The 23,075-nt window shown below is 42.7% G+C and overlaps 1 protein-coding gene across 1 annotated transcript in view; it reads left to right on the top strand.

Annotated features, from left to right (window-relative positions):
• ptprua (protein tyrosine phosphatase receptor type Ua) overlaps nt 1-22,533 on the top strand; it is a gene marked incomplete at its 5' end in the record, with an annotated part of 205,691 nt that extends 183,158 nt beyond the window's left edge. The window contains 4 exon segments of the mRNA XM_084311954.1: nt 4,922-5,047; nt 11,009-11,166; nt 13,958-14,093; nt 22,406-22,533. Of these exon segments, the coding sequence (XP_084168080.1) occupies nt 4,922-5,047; nt 11,009-11,166; nt 13,958-14,093; nt 22,406-22,477 (492 nt within the window). The 3' untranslated portion in view covers nt 22,478-22,533.
• Between the last annotated feature and the right edge of the window lie 542 nt (nt 22,534-23,075).

Genomic DNA, 23,075 nt, shown 5'->3' with positions numbered 1-23,075 from the left:
TCTCTCTCTCTCTCTCTCTCTCTCTCTCTCTCTCTCTCTCTCTCTCTCTCTCTTTCTCTCTCTGCGCATGCGTGTGTTTGGAGACAGAGCGAGTTGTGGGTGTGAGACTGCGGTACGAGTGAGTTTCTAACTTTTCTATTTATATATTGTGTTTCAAGTTGTGAATTAGACTGTACTTTAATTGACTGGTTGTGTGCATTTGGTGGTTTGTTAGCGTTGTGCGGAGTCAGTGTTCGCTTGGTCAGCTGTCCGCTGCCAGTGACATGGCTTTCGCCAAGCTGACGAGGAAACATGGCTTTAAAGTCTCGCCGACATTTCCTTGCTCAGTTGAAGACTGTAGTCTTGCTGTTGCAAAGGAGGTAGGCGCTCCAAGTATTAAGTCTGCGGCGAGGATGAACGGCGGCGTCGTTATCTTTGTAGACGATGTGGTTAAGGCAAATACTGTTATCAATGGTCTAGTTATAAATGACACGTTTGTGTCAGTGACACCGCTCACAATGCCAGCGAAGAAGGTGACGTTGGCGAACGTTCCCCCGTTGATAAGTGATGAGCTTATCCTGAGAGAACTTGCCAGATATGGAAAAATTGTATCTCCAATTAAAAAGATGTCGTCAGGTTGCAAAGCGCCTGAATTGCAACATGTGGTTTCGCATAATAATAATGAACAAACGCGAGCAGGAGCTGGATTTTACTGACTATGTTATATTTGCAACAACGCAGAATATGAAATGTTCTGCCTGTGGTAGAGAGGGGCATCTGAGAAAGTCTTGCCCAGGAGAGGGGCCTAGTACTGGGGAAAATGCTGGGAAGGGCACAACAAAAAATTTGAAAACAGCATGGGGGTTGAATCAAGATGGTGAGGGTGGCGGAGAACAGAGGAAGAGTGGTGGAGAGGCTTCTGGAAAGGCTAATGGAACAGATGGGAGTGATACAAATGAGGAAGGCACAGGAAGGGCAGGTGAAACAGTACAAGGAAAAAATTGTGGAGATGAAAATGGGGGGGGGGGGGGGTTTGTGGTGGAAGAGAATAATGTGAATGGAGGTGAAAATGGGGTGGATGGCGAAGATGGAGTTGATCTGCAAGGACAGGGTGGAGGGGCTTGTGTCAGCAAGGACACTATAATTAACCAGGAGGAAAGTAGACCTGTAGATGAAACAGGGTCAAAGGACACAGGTGGGGAGGTCAGAGTGGAGAAAGGAGTGGTAGTGGATGTCGACATGGAGGAGGAGGAGAACAAGCTCAAGGTCGTTCGGCAGAAAAGAAAGTCAAAAGTAAACAGTTTGACAAGCTCTCAAGCTAAGAAAGCGGATGTGAAAAAAGGAAATAGTAAACAGAGCACACAGGAGGGTACAGGGTCGGATGTAAGCTCTGGAGATGAGTCTGATGATTGGGGGAGTGATGCATCTTCAGATGCAAAAGCCAAATCTTCCTATGGAATGGCTGAAATGAAAATGTTTTTACAGACAACGAAAAACAGGAAAGGTGTGAAAGTGTGAAAGTTCTTTCCAGATAGGGAGCTGTTCATTGTGTCAGCCAGGGCTAATATGAAGTGTAAAGGAGATGGACGGTTTTCTGACCAAAACAGGCTGAGGAAAATGTTACAAAAGGTTCAGCTGGACCTCAAAAAGGAAGATGATGGAGTGGAGTCAGAATAGGTTTGTTGTTTTGGTTATATTGTTCACATGGGTGGTTTACTCTTTATTTCTAATGAGCAGTAGTTTTAGAGTGGCCACTTTAAATTTGAATGGAGCAAGGGACATAAGGAAAATAGCTCTTTTATATGAAATGATCAAAGTGAAAAGCATTGATGTCATGTTGGTGCAAGAAACGCATAGTGATATGTTAAATGAAACAGAATGGAAGACAGAATGGAAGGGCGAGGTGGTTTTAAGCTCCCTGACTTCAGTGAGTGGGGGGATTGGAATTCTGTTCTCAAAACGTTTTGTACCATTATCTTATGAGATACAGTGGAAAGTGGAGGGGAGGCTAATGGTGGTAAAAGCCAAGTTTGAAAGGCATACTAATGAGCTCAATGACACTCTGATGAGTTGTAATTCTGATGATTTTTTTTTATTTCTGCGAGGTGAATTTAATTGCACTCAGAATAATTTTTTAGACAGGAATCACACTGAACCTCACAGAGAATCACAGAGGATTTTAAATCAACTTATAGAAATGCATGACCCTCGTGGCAGCAGCGAGGGTGGCAGTGGTTCAACACCAGTGATGCCACAGATTACTTGTAAAAGTAATCTGATTACTGATTACTGATTACTCCTTTAAAAAGTAATCTTAGTTACTTTACTGATTACTTGATTATCAGAGTAACTTAGTTACTTTGAAAGTAACTAGGTTACGAAGTCGTCGTCCCTGCTGCTGCCACAACATAAGAATGACAAAAAAATGTAGTAAAATGTACTCAGTTTGAGTAAAATGTACTAATAGGGCAGGTAGGCCTATCTATAGATCTATAGATTTCACAAAAGATAAATGGTCAATAACACCACATGTAGGCTGATATGTAGCCTACCTTTGAGGCCTGCCCTATTCAGATATGGTTCTAATGTTCCTAGTGAAACAGGGGAGAGGGGTGAGTAAACCAGTGATTATATCTCAGTAACATAATCTTCTCAAACCTCTTGTCAGAAAGTCTGTTCCTTCTAGGCATGAGCACCAACCCTCCCAGACTAAAAAGCTGTTCCACAGGAGCACTTGATGGGTTGGAGTGATTTATACTTCAAGAAAATGTTCTTTATGTTTGAAGGTCTATCCAGTATCTGAAGCTCATACTCTTAAAAAACAGTCTATTAAACGGTACTGCTCCTCCTATGCTATTATTATTATTATTATTATTATTATTATTATTATTATTATTATTATTATTATTATTATTATTATTATTATTATTATTATTATTATTATTATTATTATTATTTATTATTGTGTGCTACTGACAACCTACATACTGCAGTATGGTGTTCCATGTTCATGAATAGTGCAATGCAAAAGATGTTTAACTCAAAGGTGGAACATACCTGCACTATGGCATCTGGAAGGCCTGCAGTCGTGTCCTGCAGGGTGTCCTTCAGAGTGCATCAGCACTTCAAGTGTGGGTAGTAAAGTTTAAATCCAGTAAAGAAATCCAGCTTTTGCTGTTTGGCTGGTGCACCTCCGAGTCCTATAGAAGTTGATGCTTCGGCTTTGGTTTTTTTTTTCTATCCGTTTGGCGTTTGGTCGTGCTGTGCTGTATATTCCAGATGCGGTAGACAGTATTTTGTTTCCTCCGCATAGTAAATGTTTTTTTCACCCGGTTTAGCTGACACAAACGTGAAGTAGACTATTGATTGAACTTCCAGTGCAAGAAAGCGTTACCAGCGTGAGCGTCTCCCTGCTAGCTCGCTATGTTTAGGTCAGCCTGATAATAACAATAATAGCCACCGCCCACCAGCATGGTACAACACGTGAGGTTGTGTGCTGTGACGTCACTCCCCAATACAAGGAAAACAGCTCCAAACGTATTTTTGACTGTCGAAAACTAAAGAAAATACTGCATTCCGCCTGCATTATGATGAGATAGTAACGAAATAGTAACGCACAGCCACTTGGACAAGTAACTGCAATCAGATTACTGGCTTGTAAAGATTAACGCGTTAGATTACTATTTTCGGGGAAAAGTAATCAGATTACAGTAACGCGTTACTTAGTAACGCGTTAGTGGCATCACTGTTCAACACAGAGGGCACCGCACTGTAATCACGGCTTGTTCCTTGTGAGAGCGCAGTCGAAATCTGTGTCCAATTATTTATTTTATTGTTTATTGTTATTTGCACTTACAAACATACATTCTGGAATCAAAAGAAGTAAAGAAGAACAGTTCAAATGTGCAGGAAATGTCATAAAGCCCAAGGGCTTATATGCGACCCCCCCCTCTTCAACCTAGAATAACTACACCGAAAATCCCCCCCCCCCTCCTCACCACACACATTATGCACAAACACACATGCGCATATCCCTCTCTCATACACACAGATACATACAATACAGCATTATACAACAATTACAATGTTGAAAAAATAGAAGAAAGGGAAAAAAAGACTACAAGGATACTAAAGACTACAGTATCTGTAGTTCTTTTTTAAGCTTGCTTTTAAATAAATTTAAAGTGGAACATGTTTCTGTTAGATTTGTTATATCATTCCACATCACTGCACCTTGATAGACTTAATGAGAATTTATCTGGAGACGGTCATGTCTGAAAATACTTGCCTGTTTTTGGATGCCCATTTGGACTCAAATTCATACAATGGGGGGTATGAGCGGTTTCACCTGGGGAGGGGAAATGTATATTGTTATTGATCTAATATAAATAAATAATAATATTAATTGAAAAATCAGTGCATTCCTTGTGTCTCTGTGTTGCACCAACACTTGACACATTCTCCTCCGTTTATCTCTCCCAGGCAGAGCAGCCACTCCACCCCCCCTCTCTCCTACTGCATTAATTTATAATGTGCTAATGGTAATGATTTAGTCTTATGAATAATTCAAAACGGTAAAGCAAAAAGTGGCGTTGTGAAGGATTGTTCCTGGCAACGAATGGTTGTTTTTGCTCATTTAATTCACATTGCCACTATTTGTAGATAATCATTGTCATTTAGGGTAATTGTCGCGGCTGTCAATACTCAGGTGTCTTGTTAGCATGTGGGGGGGGGGGGGGGGGGGGTTCACGCCATCCCCAGGCTCTCCTGACATAATGATTCGTCCTCCCTCCGGCTAACAGCCGACTAATGACCTGTTATCTCCTAACTTCCTGCTCTCTCTCTCCTCTCCTCTCTCTTCTCTTCTCTTCTCCTCTCTTCGCCCCTCTTCTCCTCTCTCTTCTCTCTTCTCTTATCTCTCCTCCCTTTCCTCTCCTCTCAGCCTTGTCTACAGTACTGGCCAGAACCGGGCCTGCAGCAGTTCGGACCAATGACGGTGGAGCTGCTGTCGCGGACGGCGGACGATGATGTCATCATCCGACTGTTCCGCGTCCAGAACATCACGCGGGTAGGTTGTTTTTATCGTCGCGTCACACATTATTTTTTTTTTGGGTTATCTTTCTTCCTGAGTGGCTCTGGCAAAAGCGATGAAGAGAAGAGATGGAGGGAAAAAAGAAAGTTGTTATTTCATCTAGAATATCCTTTGTTCCTTGAAGAACCCCTGTTTGCTTTCTTTCTTCATCTTCTTGTTGTTTTCTTCCCTCCCAGCGTCTCGGATTTACTTAGCGGAGAGAAGTTAATTGCCTTGTTTATCTCTTCATTTACTGTCTGTGAAAGGGGAAACAGGGGAGCGTTCAGACCTAATTGTAAACAACATGTCGGCTACACATCGTAAACCGTCGCTTTTTGACAGAATAACAGCAAAATTGTTCAGATGTTAATATCCCGACAACGTAGCTAATTGATCATTCATGTTTATTATTTTTTTTTATTTTTTTTTTATCTTTTTCTCCGCCTGATTTTTCTGTGCTTTTCTCCCCATCCCAATTTAGTCGTTATGCCAATTCCCCCCTCCCCTACCTGGTTGTTGTGCGCATGTGCCCCCTACTGGTCAGTCAAGGGAGCCCTGCTGAGGTCTACCACATGCTTCTTCCGACACATGCAGAGACAGCCAGTGGCTCTCTTTTCACCTGACAGTGCGGACTCTCATTGGTGAAGTGTAACGCGTGGGAGGTCACGCTGCCTTCATCACGTCCTGTCTTTTGCTGTGCAGGCGCCCTGACCTGACCTGTAGGAGTCGCTGTCCACAACGCCAGATTACCACCCCATCGACTTCCCTCCCGCTAACTCAGCCAAACGAGTTAGTATGACGGCTGGCCCAAGCCGGAGGCAATGCTGACACCCGGATTCGAGACCGGAGTCTCTCGCATTGGTGACGAGCGCAATCTCCGCTGCGCCACCCAGCCGCCCATGTTTTTTTTTCTTTTAATGCTTTTTAACCCTTTAATCGCCAATGACGTGTTTAGACGTCATTCCTCGCCATGCGTAATCTGCCAAATGACGTTTTACAGCGTCTTTGAGATCAATATTTAAAAAATCTGTCATGGCAATCATATTTCACCCACGGAGACTTGACGGGTGCTGTAGATCTCCTCTCAACTCTCCAACGGTTCAAGACCGCCACCTGGTGGCCGATCGGCGAGTTGCCAAAACCGGAAGTGAGCGGCCAGAAGTGGTGCTCACCCATATTTCGTCCGGACTCCATCTCGACACACTGGATAATCGATCGGTTGCCATAACTCAATAAACAACGTTATTTGGACGTATATAGTATTATACAACCTGGAAATGGATCGCGTATATCAACATCCCATAATAGCAATCTTTTTGCTCCACGCTCATCACCCAACGCTACGAGGAGACTGGGGTGAGTTTCAGCCTGTTTGTTTACCATTTTTGATACAAACTGCTATGATCAATATATCACCCATACTACATGATTCATTTAACGTCGGTCATTGCATTATAAACGACCCCCCCCTCCGGTCAACATCAGATGATGAGTCATGACGTTTAGGACCTTGTACAATTGAAATTTTTTATCTGACGTCAATTGGTATCAAACTACATTTGATGATCTAATATATGTATTTATGGCTATAACTCACGTTCTATGGAATGCTGCAGAAAACGATAAAAACATATTTATACTTTAGACCGTATTTTAGTTGAATGGGCCATAGTAATGTCAATTTAGCAATACAATTAAAAAAGTTATAGCCCTGCAAAGAAGGGGAACATCTCCATAGACTTACAGTACTGGCAGAGAAGGGATTAAGATGAGAATAATCTCCGGCAGATAAAGGGTTAATACAGTATGTACAGGGTCAGGTCAAAATAAAGGATATATCAATATGAAGTGCCTCCATCCCTCCGCTCCCCAAACCCAAACACACACACACTCACACTCACACACACACACACACACCACAGTGAAACAATCAGGACACTTTACACTGCCTGCTGCTGTAGGTGTATTTCTTGGCATAGAATCAATTCATTAATCACTTAGACGGCCAGGCAAAATCGAATTACTTACTAATATAATGCCAATACAATGACAGATCGCTTTCGTCCCATGATGCATGTAGGCAATAATTTCCGGGATGACATAGCCACTATCAACCCCCACCGGCATAGACAGAATGACAACGAAGCCGTTGGCCATGTACCCTTTCTCAATATCCCTGATATTATCGCCCAGAGTATTTTGGGACATTTATGCAAACCGCGTTTTATAACCGCCGTCACAAAGACGGAGGTCCCAGGACGATCATTCAACTTTGCTAGCTTAATGGTGATTAGCTCTGACCTTGCTCTGTGAAATTACAGAACCAGAACAGTGCCAGACGATGAACTCTGTTACACAGCCAAAAATGCCTTTACTCCAGTGGTTCCCAACTCTGGGTCCTTGAGGGGAAAATTGTTTTAATGATATTTCATTGGCTAGAAGTTAGCCCAACAGGAGAATAAGCTGTAGAGGGTTTTGAAGTTCACTAGAAGTTAGCCCAACGAGAGAATGAGCTTTAGAGGGTTCTGATCATTGGTTTCACATTGTCCTCTGGTGTCTCCTAAACCTAAACTACAGTATAGACCATTGAGGAGAACCACTGCTCTACTCTAACCATAACCTGTATACAAAATACTTTGAAGCATTGTACATGTTTGCAAATATACAGTATGTGTGGGCTTGTGTATTTCCTGTCATAGAATAAATTCCTTAATCACTGACACGGCCAAGCAAAATGTAATTACTTACTAATATAATGACATTATATATGAGTATAACTGTGACAGTGTATGTGTGTGTTTGTTTGTGTATGTACAATGTGTGTGTGTGTGTGTGTGTGTGTGTGTGTGTGTGTGTGTGTGTGTGTGTGTGTGTGTGTGTGTGTGTGTGTGTGTGTGTGTGTGTGTGTGTGTGTGTGTGTGTGTGTGTGTGTGTGTGTGTGTTTTGTGCACAGTAATCCCATGTGTTGGAACAGTGTACCTCTTTTTGTGTGTGGTGGCATCTGTCTGAGTTATTTAGACCGGAGCTTCGGCTCCCGATCAGATAGACAGTTTCCCGGCGCCTCCCTTTGACCCCAGTAGCCCACGATAGCCGCTCAGGTGCTAGGCCTGTCTCCTTTAGAAGCCTCCCTGTCGTCCAAACAGCCCCAGACACATCCTTGTTGGGTAGAACTCCTAAAAAAGAAAAACACCTCTCCCTTTCTACCTCCGCCTTATCTTAGCCTGTCATCCTGTCACAGTCCCTAACAGACCAACCCCCTACCCCCCCCCCCACCCTCTCTGTGACACCTCACAGAGGAGGGGAGAAATACATGTTTACATACACACAGCGTTCCTTTGGAGTTGGCTGACTCATATCATATCCTTCTTCTTATTGTTGTCATATGCGTTTCGCCGCGACGTCGTGCGCCTCGAGTCACACTTTCGTTTTTTTTCCCGTTTTTGTCACCCGAGCACACTGATGTAGTACACTGCCAAAGCAGTAGGTGGCAGTAGGTGGCAAACATGAAGGCAATTTCAACCAATCAGAACTTGAATGTGCCTGCAAAGCAAATGTCAACAAGGCGGCCACCATCTTTTGCCTAGTTACCCAATGCAGCAATTCTTTTTCAGCAAAGCCTAATAAAAGTGCAATAAACAAAACGGATACATTCACTGTGTGTTCTGCCTGTCATTTGTTGATGAAACAAAACTAACATCAACACAAGTGACCACCAAGAGCGGATAGTTTAGTCTAAAAAAAGATCGGTAGCATTGTTAGCTGCATGCTAACGTCAATGGAGTATGCCATTATAACAATATAGCATTGTGGCTAGAAGCTAACGTTAGCTCACGCTACTTAGCCAGCACCAAACTGATGATATCGCGAGCTATCAGTAGTTAGATAACATTAGAGACAACGCTGTGTGTATTAAACAAAGGTGAATAGATGACTGGGCCATTTTGTTTAATGCTTGTTAAGTTGAAAGAGGAGCTCTGAGCTAACAGGGTCTGAATCCTGATAGCTCACGTTAGCCAGCTGCTCATGCAATCGGTAATGCTAGCAGAATGAATGGATGTAAACTTTATTTAACATATTGCATATGGGTACAATACAATACGGCTCAATACAAACAATTGTTAAGGGAATGCAGACTGTTGTAGCTTGGACTGGGCTGAAGCTATTTGGGACACGGAGCTATGTCCCAAACACACACACACTGTTGTCACCGGAAGGGCACGCAGATGGTATCTACTGCGCATGGGCGTTTTCGCAACAACGGCTCATGCAGACTACACGGCTGTTGTCGACGTGTTTTTTTGCGTTTCTCCAAAACGCAAACACAATTTAGCGTTTCAGCCGTATCCACAAAAAAACGCCAAAAAACGCATTTCTGTGTAATAGGGACATGAATCGTATTCAAAAACGTATACAAAAAACGCCACAAATACACTAGTCTAACCATGGCCTAAGCCTCACATTCACCCAGTTAAGATCACATTTTTGGGATAAGCTGTTTTATATTGCATTTCTCCATTATACGGATCACAATAACCCTCCTCCATGTATTGTGACTAAACAGAATCCTGAATAATTACAATGGTGACATCTCAAAATCAATAGTGTGCTCACTGTTAAACTTGCTCCCACTGTGTGTTTATTGAGAGATCAATATTTCGATCACATAAAGGGTCTTCATCAGGAGTAAGATCCTTATTCCTTATGTGATTGAAATCTCTCAATAAACACACAGTTGAAGCTGTACGTTTACCAGTGTGCGGGCTATTCATTTTTTATGCTGATCCTCTGTTTGTTTACCAGAGTAGAGGCGCATGCTCTACCACTTGAATACAAGATAAGGTGATACATACCTCAATATCCCAACTAATACCTAGGTATCCAGTCGCCATTATTAAATCTTCTCATAATCGGGTTAAGATGTTATCTGGGGGTTATTGCAATAAAGGAGATATGAGGTTTTACATGAGCCGACTCCAAACACGCAATACTTGAGTATCCCGGATCATAGAGGGGGAGGTAGTAATGTGCATGTGAACACACACTCAGTGTCAGAGCCTTTCCCACGCTGGATCTCTGCAGGACCCCAGCGAGCAGACAGAGGCCCCAGAGCAGCAGGACAATAGTGGCCGTCCCAGGAAGGTACACAGCACCTCCATTCCCTGTTAGGTAGCAACATAGTGAACTCCCATTCCCCCCTAGTTAGCAATGTAGTGAACTCCCATTCCCCCGCTAGTTAGCAATGTAGTGAACTCCCATTCCCCCGCTAGTTAGCAATGTAGTGAACTCCCATTCCTCCACTAGTTACCAACGCAGTGAACTCCCATTCCCCCGCTAGTTAGCAATGTAGTGAACTCCCATTCCTCCACTAGTTACCAACGCAGTGAACTCCTATTCCCCCGCTAGTTAGCAATGTAGTGAACTCCCATTCCTCCACTAGTTACCATTGCAGTGAACTCCCATTCCCCCGCTAGTTAGCAATGTAGTGAACTCCCATTCCTCCACTAGTTACCAACGCAGTGAACTCCCATTCCCCCGCTAGTTAGCAATGTAGTGAACTCCCATTCCTCCACTAGTTACCATTGCAGTGAACTCCCATTCCCCCGCTAGTTAGCAATGTGTGGAACTCCCATGCCCCGCTAGTTACCAATGTAGTATACTCCCATTCCTCCACTAGTTACCAATGCAGTGAACTCCCATTCCCTGCTAGTTACCAATGTAGTGAACTCCCATTCCCTGCTAGTTAGAAATGTAGTGAACTCCCATTCCCTGCTAGTTAGAAATGTAGTGAACTCCCATTCCTCCACTAGTTACCAATGCAATGAACCCCCATTCCCCCTCTAGTTACCAATGTAGAGGGCTACAATGCTAACCCTCACCGACCCCAACATCCCCCATCCCCACACCCTCCACCGTCTCTCATCTCTCTTTCTCTACCCCTTCCTCCCTCGGTTCCGCCAGCTTCAGGAAGGCCATCTGGTGGTGCGTCACTTCCAGTTCCTGCGCTGGTCACCGTACCGCGACGTGCCCGACTCCAAGAAGGCCTTCCTCAGCCTGCTGGCCCAGGTGCACAACTGGCAGAGGGAGTGTGGAGAGGGTCGCACCATCGTCCACTGCCTGTGAGTCTATGTAACGGGGTGATATGTTCTTTATTAGCCTTATACACCAAGAAATGCAAGACACCAAGAGCATTCAACATCCAAACACTGTAGAAGTGAAACCCTCTAGGACTAAAATTAATTTTTAAATTAAATACTAAATAAAATGTATACATATTTTCAAAAGGGGAAACATTTCATTATTATAGAGGGAGAGCTTCTCTGTACTTTCCTGAGATCTGAGTTGTATGTGTGATAGATGGAACCTTCATGATGAATGAATGACTTTTATTTATATAGCGCCCTTCACAGCACGAATGCACAGGGTGCTTTACACTACAGCTTAGTATATAAAAACTAGGAGTGTAACGATTCAACCTCACAACGATTCGATTCGATTACGATTCTTCAATGTATCATGAAATCTCTTAATTTGACCTCGATTCGATAAATTTTCGACACATTTTCTATCAGTTAATTCCCCAAAAAAAATGTAATACACAAATGTGGCTGGGGGAACTGATTCACTCAGCATGAATGGACTATAGGCAGGGATGCGTTGCTCATGGGACGGGGTTGCACGACGTGCAACCATGCTTTGTGAGCAGAAGCGCGTGCACGCACGTGCACGGATGTGCACACGCGTGCACACAGGAATGTGCTGCACTCGACAGATGCGCCAACTCGCAGTACCCACCTGGCTACTTTGCATATCAATAGCGCCGGTCGTCAGGTGTTACATTCCATTCGTAGAGGCAATTAGGCACTGTCTTTAGTCTGTCCTTATGCGAGGGAACATTTACGCGCATGCCCAGGAGCGCGCGTGCACGTGGCGTCATTAGCGTGCGTGCAACCAGTGTTGATATGAGCAACGCAACACTGACTATAGGTCAATAAAAACAATACACACAATCTTTTTTTTAATATAATAATAAATACATTTTTATTTTATTTTTTATTTCGATTAATTTTGATTATAATCAATTAGAACATATTCAAATCGATGCATCGAATCGAACGCATTAGAATCGATGCATTTCGATTAATCGATGCATCGTTACACCCCTAATAAAAACAAAAACAAAATCAGAAATAAATGACAACAACAACAGACAGCAGTTAAAAAACAGTGAAAACCAGATCAAAAGTAGAATAAAAGGTTCATGGTCCAAAATGTGGTAACGTGACACCTTTAGCTTCAGCTACATAGAAAGCTTAGTAGGTATTTACAGTATATGTATTGAGAAGAATGTAAGCTGCTTACTTGGAATAAATGGTAAACATCACTGGGTGCTTGACTTGTTGCCAATTTGCATATTCAAAGTACTTACCGAGTCCGTGGTTTGGAATTCTGGCCAGGTTCCAAGCGAACCCAGAGAGCAAAGGGGGTCACAAAACCAAAAGGTTTTAATCCACACCACAAAATGCTGTTGTAGTTGCAAAGGTGTTGTAGTTCCAACACAAAACCATGGTCATCCAGCATTTCAGATTCTGTTATCACTTGGTATTTCTTGAAAATATTATTACACACTGGAGCCTGTTCACAGGTAACATGGTCTATCAGCTGCTTCAAAATGCTGGAGGACCGTGCTTTTGTTTTGGAGATGGCTAACCCTTTGCCTGCATGTCGTGGTGTGGATTAAAACCTTTTGGGTTTCATGACCCGGTTTCCACCGTTTGCTGCCTGTCTAAAGCCTGGTTTGCTGGAAACCCGGCCAGAAATCCAACCACAGGACTCAGTAAGTAAGTTGCATCGACTACACCACTGGCAAATATTTTATACAACTTAATGTTAATGTGTGTTGCAGTCAATCCAGAAGCTTTTTCAATCGTTATTTAGTTCGTCGTTGCGTTTGATGGTTACATTTCGGTTTAGGTTGAAAGGCAAGTGATATGAAGTTTGATCTTTTATCATTTGTTGCATTGTTAATTACATTTCTTCCATATTTCCCTATTCGTTGCCATTGTTGTAGATTGCCAATTACAGATTGGAGGTTTTATCTTGCTTGAAAACCTGAGATTTGCGAGTACTGCTAAATATTGCAGGTGTCATTCACGCTACAGTATGTGCACGTTTTTGAACCACATGTGTTACCGATTGAGCCTAATCAAAAGCATGCGCTTTATTTGTCCGAAGGGCAGTATTTCATATAATAACAGTGAGTTTAACAGACTTCCAACTTTAGCATAAGCAAAAAAAAAAAAAGCTATATTTTAGATTATGTAAAGTTTTGGAAGTTAACAAAAAAGTCTGTGATCTATCGAAAAGCCCAACCTTTCCAGAATCTCTGAGTACATCAGCAAAAAGGCAAATCAATTCCAAAATGGACCTTTAAGGCTCTAGGTGCCTGTGCTTTCCATTATATCTCAGGTCCCTCTGCCTCAGTGCCAAGTGCGCTGCCTGGGGGGGTGGGGGTGGCAGGGTCAGGCTGTATGTTAACATTCTCTATATTCGCCCACACCCGTATTTTAATGAGAACATTGCTCAGGTATTCATCTTTAATGTCCGCCAGTCATCTGAACTCACTCATCATGCCATGACATTTCACTCTGTAGCCCAGCTTCCCACCTTTCAGGCTGTCTGAGCCGCCACACACTGCCTCTGGAGGAAGCCGCTCATCTTTCTATCTGTGTGTGTGTGTGCGTGTGTGTGTGTGTGTGTGTGTGTGTGTGTGTGTGTGTGTGTGTGTGTGTGTGTGGGTGTGTGTGTGTGTGTGTGTGTGCGTGTGTGTGTGTGTGTATCTGTGTGTATCTGTGTGTGTGTGTGTGTGTGTGTGTGTGTGTGTGTGTGTGTGTGTGTGTGTGTGTACAGGAATGGAGGCGGCAGGAGTGGTACGTTCTGTGCCTGCACCATGATCCTGGAGATGATTCGCCACCACAATGTCGTAGACGTGTTCTTTGCTGCCAAAACGCTGCGCAACTCCAAGCCCAACATGGTGGAGACAATGGTGAGTTTGGGGAGAGGGTCGGTTTCTCACCGGGTGCTTTCACACACACGTGTTAAATATTCCGGATGTTAGCTATTGATTGATTGATTAGCTATTGTCACGGTTGAGCTAATACTGGCTAATACCCTCTGCCTTAGATGGAATAAAGTGTATGTTCATATCATATTTTTGTTTTGTTTTTTTATTGATCTTTTTCCCCCTCCATTTTCCTCCAATTTTCTCCCATCCCAATGTTAGTCGTTATGCCAATTCCCAATCCCCTTCCTGGTCGCTGCGCACTTACCCCCCACAGTCGGTCTGGGAGAGTGGAGGCTATCACGTGCTTCCTCCGACACACGTCCAGCCAATCAACCGCTTCTTTTCACCTGGCAGCGCGGATTCTCATTGAGAGGGCGTAGCGTGTGGAAGGATCACACTATCCCACTCAAGTCCTATCCGCGCTTAGCAGGCGCCCCGACCGAACTGTAGGAGTCGCTGTTTACAACGACCCGGACCCACCCCGCCAGCTTATCCCACCCTCTAATACTGCCAATTGTATTAGTGTGAACGGCCAGCCAAGCTGGTGACAACCCCGGAGCTGTGAGCTGGATTCGAACAGGCGAATCTAGCCGCTCCGGGGTTTGGCGACGAACGCAATCTCCGTTACGCCACCTGACCGCCCCAAGTATTTCTTACTTTAAGTTACTGCACTTCAGTACAATGTTGAGGTACTTTTACTCTATTTCAAACTTTATTTAATGTTTAGTCAAGAGAATATAACCCTTACGATGAATTTAAAATGGGGGACCCTGATGTAAACAAGACGAAAGTCTTTCTCTGGTCTGCATCCCCTTAACAATTGTATGTATTGAGCTGTACTGTACTGTACCCATTCTGCAATCTGTTAATAAAGTTTTCAATCAATCAATCAATCAAACATTATCATATACTCTAGAATAAACGTTTCATTGACTGTGTTTGCAGCATCTACTCCTCATGGACCTGACGAAACGTTACACATTAGGAGTTTATTCTGGAGCATATGAGTGTGCGGGTTCTATTCTCTTTATTAGTGTGGGTGACCTGGCGAAGCCAGGTTGCAACCCACACTATACATATCCATACTCTTTTTATTCTTTCTTTATTCCACCGATTTTGACAACACACTCGTGCCAGAGCGTTCGCGCCCCATACACGTGAAAGGTATCAAAACGACCGGCTTGCTCCAACTCGATGTGCTATTCGAACTCGTAAAGTTTCACCGCACCGTCTGGCTACGAATCGACTTTAAACGGTAAAATTTCGGAAATACAGTGCAATTTAGAGTTTCAAACACTTTGCAACACGTAAGCGTTCGCGCACCATACACGTGAAAGGTATCAAAACGAGCGGCTTGCCTATGGCAACTGCGGTCTTCGAACCCGTAAAAGTTTCACCGCACCGTCTGGCTACGAATCGACTTTAAACGGTAAAATTTCGGTCCCATTGGGAATGCATTGCATTTTAGAGTGTAGCAGCTGAAATAATCTTTTTCCCCCTACCTTGGGTGAATTGCGAGTGTGATCTCAATTTTGGACGTAGAAATAAAACAAACACATCAAAACGATGACACGGCTGTCATCCCGCTCACAAAAGAAAAATAAATGGAATTGGACATTTCTATCTCAACTGACGACCATTTGTTTGAAGGTTCTCCTCCCCATTGACCGCCATGCAATCGCCCTCTAGAAATCAATTTTTTTTTAGCCTTCTGTTCCGATCGCCGAAGGAGTGCCACAATATCGCACGAATGCCACAATCTCGCGCACAACCCTTCGCCTACTCGTTGTAGTGCTCTTGTGCGAGTCACAACGCTTCATCTCTTATAGTTTTCTTTTAATCAACGTGACAATGCAGTCATGTAAAGAAATTTCAGAATATGCAAGTCATTGTGCTCATGGCTGATTGGTTCGCGTGTAGCTTTATGCCAAGCAAGCAGTGCAAAAATTTACCGTAGTGGCATGCAGTAATGCGCCTTTCATTTTCCGCCGCCCAGCGCCCAGGTCGCGCGGAAATAGGCTGTCTATTGCCATTCTCTTTGACAAACTCTAACCTTAACCAGCTCCTTAACAGCGCCTAAACTTAACCGTTCTAACCTTAACCAACTCCGAAACAATGCCTAACCTTAACCTTAACCTTAACCATGCCTAACCTTAACCATAGAAATTATATTGCCATTCTCTTTGACAAACTCTAACCTTAACCAGCTCCTTAACAGCGCCTAAACTTAACCGTTCTAACCTTAACCAACTCCGAAACAATGCCTAACCTTAACCTTAACCTTAACCTTAACCATGCCTAACCTTAACCGGCGAAAGAATACACGTTAAAAGAAAATCACGTTAAAAAATATTTTCGATGGGATTCGAACTCGCCAGCAAACGAGCCATAGGATCCACAGCCATGTGGCCTTGCCAATTGAGCTATTTCTAGATACTGAATAAGGGGCGGTGACTTATATATATTGAGCTCCGCTCGTGTCGAACCAAGGCGGGATCTCATGCGCATGCGCGGGCACCTCGCGCGAGCACGCCGGCGCACACACGCACCTGAGCAAGCACGCCGCCGCCGGTGCACGCACGGTAGCATTTGTCTAAGCGGGGCCTGAAAAGAAAGGCGCTTTACCGCACTAGCGTGCGGTGACGAATGCGGAAGCATTTTTGCACTGCTTGCTTGGCATTAAGGAAAACGCGATTGGTTCAGGCTTAACAGCTGTGAGGCTCAGGGCTCATGGCTGAGCTGACCTGCCAATGACATCATCCACTTAACCCATCATTGGCCATCACTGTGTTGCACTACTGAATTGCTGGACAGCGCCCTCTGTCTTGTGGGTTGTGTCATTGTACTCAGTAGGGATATCCTCTTTCATTTTTCATTGGTCCATGTTGACCACCTTTCATTGGTCGATGTTGACCACTCCCCCGATCCTTAGACCACGCCCCCTTAGGCCACACCCCCTCAGTGTATCTCTTGAACCGTTTGTCGTAGAGACTTGCGGATTGTGCCATTGTACTCGGTGTAATAGTGTGTAATAGTGTAATAGTGTGTAATAGTGTAATTGTGTAATAGTGTAATAGTGTAATAGTGTGTAATAGTGTGTAATAGTGTAATAGTGTAATATTGTGTAATAGTGTAATAGTGTGTAATAGTGTAATAGTGTAATAGCGTGTAATAGTGTAATAGTGTAATAGTGTAATAGTGTGTAATAGTGTAATAGTGTGTAATAGTGTAATAGTGTGTAATAGTGTGTAATAGTGTGTAATAGTGTAATAGTGTAATAGTGTGTAATAGTGTAATAGTGTAATAGTGTGTAATAGTGTAATAGTGTAATAGTGTGTAATAGTGTAATAGTGTGTAATAGTGTAATAGTGTAATAGTGTAATAGTGTGTAATAGTGTAATAGTGTAATAGTGTGTAATAGTGTAATAGTATGTAATAGTGTAATAGTGTGTAATAGTGTAATAGTGTGTAATAGTGTAATAGTGTAATAGTGTAATAGTGTAATAGTGTGTAATGGTGTGTAATGGTGTGTAATGGTGTAATAGTGTAATAGTGTGTAATAGTGTAATAGTGTAATAGTGTGTAATAGTGTAATAGTGTGTAATAGTGTAATAGTGTGTAATAGTGTAATAGTGTGTAATTGTGTAATAGTGTAATAGTGTAATAGTGTGTAATAGTGTAATAGTGTGTAATAGTGTAATAGTGTAATAGTGTGTAATAGTGTAATAGTGTGTAATAGTGTAATAGTGCAATAGTGTGTAATAGTGTAATAGTGTGTAATAGTGTAATAGTGTTATAGTGTGTAATAGTGTAATAGTGTGTAATAGTGTAATAGTGTGTAATAGTGTGTAATAGTGTAATAGTGTAATAGTGTAATAGTGTGTAATAGTGTAATAGTGTAATAGTGTGTAATAGTGTAATAGTGTAATAGTGTAATAGTGTGTAATAGTGTAATAGTGTAATAGTGTGTAATAGTGTAATAGTGTAATAGTGTGTAATAGTGTAATAGTGTGTAATAGTGTAATAGTGTGTAATAGTGTAATAGTGTAATAGTGTGTAATAGTGTAATAGTGTAATAGTGTGTAATAGTGTAATAGTGTGTAATAGTGTAATAGTGTGTAATAGTGTAATAGTGTGTAATAGTGTAATAGTGTGTAATAGTGTAATAGTGCAATAGTGTGTAATAGTGTAATAGTGTGTAATAGTGTAATAGTGTTATAGTGTGTAATAGTGTAATAGTGTGTAATAGTGTAATAGTGTAATAGTGTGTAATAGTGTGTAATAGTGTAATAGTGTGTAATAGTGTAATAGTGTGTAATAGTGTAATAGTGTGTAATAGTGTAATAGTGTAATAGTATGTAATAGTGTAATAGTGTAATAGTGTAATAGTGTGTAATAGTGTGTAATAGTGTAATAGTGTGTAATAGTGTAATAGTGTAATAGTGTGTAATAGTGTAATAGTGTAATAGTGTGTAATAGTGTAATAGTGTGTAATAGTGTAATAGTGTGTAATAGTGTAATAGTGTGTAATAGTGTGTAATAGTGTAATAGTGTGTACTAGTGTGTAATAGTGTGTAATAGTGTAATAGTGTAATAGTGTGTAATAGTGTAATAGTGTGTAATAGATCATTTAGTTTGATCTGCCACTTCTTGGACACATGGTGCCATGAGAAAGGGTGAGTATTAAATAATACAACACGAAAGGGAGTTTGTGTTATAGTTAATAAAATCACATCTGTAGTCATCTTCAAATGGTCTATGTTGACCACTCCCCCGATCCTTAGGCCGCGCCCCCTTTTTGTATCCTTTGAACCGTTTGTCATAGAGACTCGCGAGAGACCCTCTCCCCCGTTGGCCGGCGGTGCACAGGCGTCACCCACACTTTCACAATTTCCCCCGCGCGGAATTGTCTAGTTGAGATTATTACCTAACCCAGCACCCAAAGGAGTGATGTGCTTTGGGGGGACTATATAGCATTTCCCCACCACTACTGTACGATCCAGGCATCTAAAGCCAAATATGCGCTCGATCACCGTGCGTTCTGATGTGAGCCCGAGCCCCAACGTTGACATGGGATTACGCACAGGAGCTGGAGTTGTTAGCTGCCGTCACCTTCACCTATAAGCACACATTTGCAATGAATATTACAGCACAAACGTTTGTCATCCATGTCTTTCATCATCCCGTATAGACTGCTGTTCCAAAAATGTTTGTCTGTAGTCGTGCACAGACCCAGGGAATTTGGCAACCACATTATTATATTACTGGCGTTGCACACCTGGGTGTTGATTGAATACGTTTGCTTCCTATTTCTAAAAACATGTTCGTTTTCGCTTGGTGGTACAATTGGAACGTGAGTGCAGTCAATGATAATAATAATAATCTTTATTTATATAGCACCGTTCATACAAGGATTGCAGTTCAAAATGCTTTACATAATGAAGACATAATAAAAACGAGCAGCAAGAGCAATGCATAACACAAATAAAAATTGCAGCATGATGCAAAATCAAAATCTTGTTACAAAATCAATCAATACCTCTGACAACATTGGGGAAGCTGACTACGTTAAATAACAATATTTAAATAATAAATAAGATTGCATGGGATCTCTGGGTGGCTGGCTCAATATCATCCTTGATTTCATCAAGTAGATCAAGAATAGCTTGAGCTGGAAACCTGTGTCTCCGGATGATTTCGGTCTCGCCTAAATCAAAAAGTGATATTCTCATTCGAAATAATCTTTCATGAGCATGCCTGGCATTATGATGCCTTCGCCTGGCAACAATTACTTCTGGCAATGACACCCCTTTATAAATGCGCTTAGTTAACACCAAATCTCTCAAGACGTAAATAGCGTTGCTTTAACTGCGCGTGGCAATTAGCGTCGATCTTTGTGAATTGGGAGTGTATCTGCAATGAGGCTCATTTGCATAGAAAGGGGCACATGTTCCGCCCATATTACCTCATTTAAATACCCGCAAATACCACAACGCACCGAGACGCAATGCTGAGGGCAACACAATTACCACTGTATTTCACCATTTGCGCTTTCTTTGTGAATAGCAAACTGTGTTTCAGAGCTATTTGCGCCGGCATAGCGTCAGAAAAAATCACGCAATCCCTTTGTGAATTCGCCCCGATATGTTTGTAAACAGCGAACAGGTCTATAGTGTACCTCATAAAGTTTTGTATTCGATCTATGTTTCTAGGACAAGGACGCTGCTAGCTTTTGTAATTCACTTTATCACTCATTGGTCTCTAACTAGACATCCTCAAGATCCCTACGATCTGGCAGCCTGAGACCAACTCCTGGGGGTCACCAAAGGGAAGCAGGTTTATTCTCTGTCCAAAATGTCAGGACAGCTGACACCCTCCCAATTTTCTGCCGTCGACTAAAACCATAGTTCTTCAATCAATATCTGAAATAAAAATAAATAATTAAAAACCTTCTTACTGTCTTTTACTATTATGTCTATACTACTATCTATTATGCTAATATGTAGGGTTGGGCACCGAGAACCGGTTCCTAACTTCCGGTTCTGAAATGTATAAATTTTTACTTTGTTAATTAATACCCTAGTTACAGTACAGCAAACAAATTAAACTGTATCAAGTTAACTGACAATGTGAATAGTATGAAAAAAATAAAATATTTTTCAAAAAAATTAAATATCTCCTGCGAAATAAGCTGTGACCTGTTTTGACCTGCACCTCAAAGAATCGGAATCGAGAATCGTTTAGAACAGGAATCGAAATGGAGAATCGGAATCGGAACCGGAATCGTTCAAATCCAAACGATGCCCAACCCTACTAATATGTCTAGACTACTATGCACTCAAGAGTCTAGCACTCAAGTTCGACACTGTTTGACGAACAATACCACTTACTCTTAGCCACCAGAGATGCAGCCCTTTGGATAAAAGCGTCAGCTAAATTACTAGATGTAAATGTGAATATTATATATAGAAACGGATATAGTGGCCTTCAAGGTCCCATACATTTTGAACGGAAAAGCCATTTGTTCTTTTTTTTCCCACATCATTTTTGTGACAAGGAGAATGAGCTAGCTATGCAGTTTTCTCAATATAGATGTCCATATTGGGGAGCGTTCCAAAAGTGAAAGAAAAGGGTCCCTTCATCCTCCGTCCTCAATTCCTCTGTGAGCTGGAAGCGGGGACATCGACCACGTCAAGGCCGTTCCAAAGCCGTAGGAAATACACAGAGGAAGCCGGAGGTTTTCTTGCATGTCTCCTCCAACGGATGATACATACTGTATCTGAGTCCTCAGGGGGGAAATGTACTTCGAAGATCTCCGACGTAGGCTGTTAAGACGTATAAAACTCCTCCCACAAAACATCACTTTGAAATGGCGTGAGTGAATGAAGCAGGAAAGAGACACAAGCTCTTTGGCCCCAGGAACTGTTCATCCCATTGGTGCAGCTCGTACTGCCTCATTAGATTAGATTATTAGTGTATCTATGCAATATAGTTGTTATAGGCGGGAAACAAAAGCTACTGTTGCAGCAGTACACCTGTACGAATGGTAACTGGTGCATTTATATAGTGCTTTTATCCAAAGCGCTTTAAAAAAAAATGGTTCCTCACATTCACCCATTTACCATGCAAGGTGCCAGCCTCATCGTGAGCATTTACGGGTTAAGTGTCTTGCTCAAGGACATTTCGACACGCTGCCAGGGAGGAGCTGGAATCGAACAGGAAACCTTCCGATTACCAGACGACCGCTCTACCTCCTGAGCCACTGTCGCCACATACAAGTGATCACTATACCAGCGCAGAACGAATGTATATTTATATGATTCAAATAGTTATCATGTGTCTCTTGCTGGTCCGCTAGCTTGCTCTCTGATGGCATTGTGATCCGTCTGTGTGTTCCGCCTCCTCATCACTTGTAGGAATTTGTTTAATTTCACATCCACGGAATTTGGAATCCATCCCCCATCAATACTGTGTACAATGGGTGCCAGGGTGGCGCACCACCTAGCTGCGCTGCAGTGCAACGTGGACGTCCCGGGTTCGACTCCCGGACCCGGAGACCTTTGCCGCATGTCTTCCCCCAAGTCTTCTCCCATCTTTCCTCTCTGTCAGGCCTGTCTGAAATAAAGCAGTAAAATGCCAAAAGAAAATATAAAAAAAAAAAACACCATGTACAAAGCAGTTTCCCCAGACCTTTGATGTACATGGAATGTTTGAAAAACGTATTGGTCATATTGGATTATAATATACAGTAGTCTGTACACCCCAAACATTGTTTTTTTGTGTGTTTTTTTAAGGAACAATACCGGTTCTGCTACGAGTTGGCCCTGGACTACCTGGACTGTCTGGACTGTCTGGAAGTCAGATAGCACTGATACCCGGAACAGCAGGGATCGACAGCCTGGACCCAGGGGGGTCGTGCTACCCGAGGGGGGGGGGGGGGGGGGTGTCTTCAGTCCATCCATTGACACACCCTCTCTGGTTGTCCTCTTCTCCATGCCAGGATGACACAACATCTGCCCTAAGAATCTTCTAGAGAGAGTGGCCCGCCTGTTGTAACCTTGTAAGATAACGACTGACTGTCTTTGACCCCCCACCCCCCCCCCCCCCCCCTCCACGTTCTTATACATGTACTCTTTTGTGCCACTTAACCATCTGCTAAACCTGAGGACACTTGGGGACGGTGTCGGATCGGTCCCCTGCCCCCTCCCTCTCGCACGCCGTTGTTTGCCCGTGACCTACAGTAACTACTACTGGTGGTAAACTTCAACACCAACAACAACAACGTGGGTGTAATTCACAGGGCTCCCGCTACGTCCTGCCTTATTATATACTATGAACAAACACTACTGAAATGGGACTGCAGTTGACGACGCTAACCACTGGGGTGATAGTATCTGTGTTTGTTTTTGTAATATTCTGTAAATGGTGCAATCTACTGTCGGTGAACACATCCCATGTTGTGGT

The sequence above is a fragment of the Notolepis coatsorum genome, assembly GCF_963971535.1.
Source record: "Notolepis coatsorum genome assembly, chromosome: 4".
Lineage (NCBI taxonomy): Eukaryota > Metazoa > Chordata > Actinopteri > Aulopiformes > Paralepididae > Notolepis > Notolepis coatsorum.
This window is presented reverse-complemented; position numbering and strand designations above follow the sequence as displayed.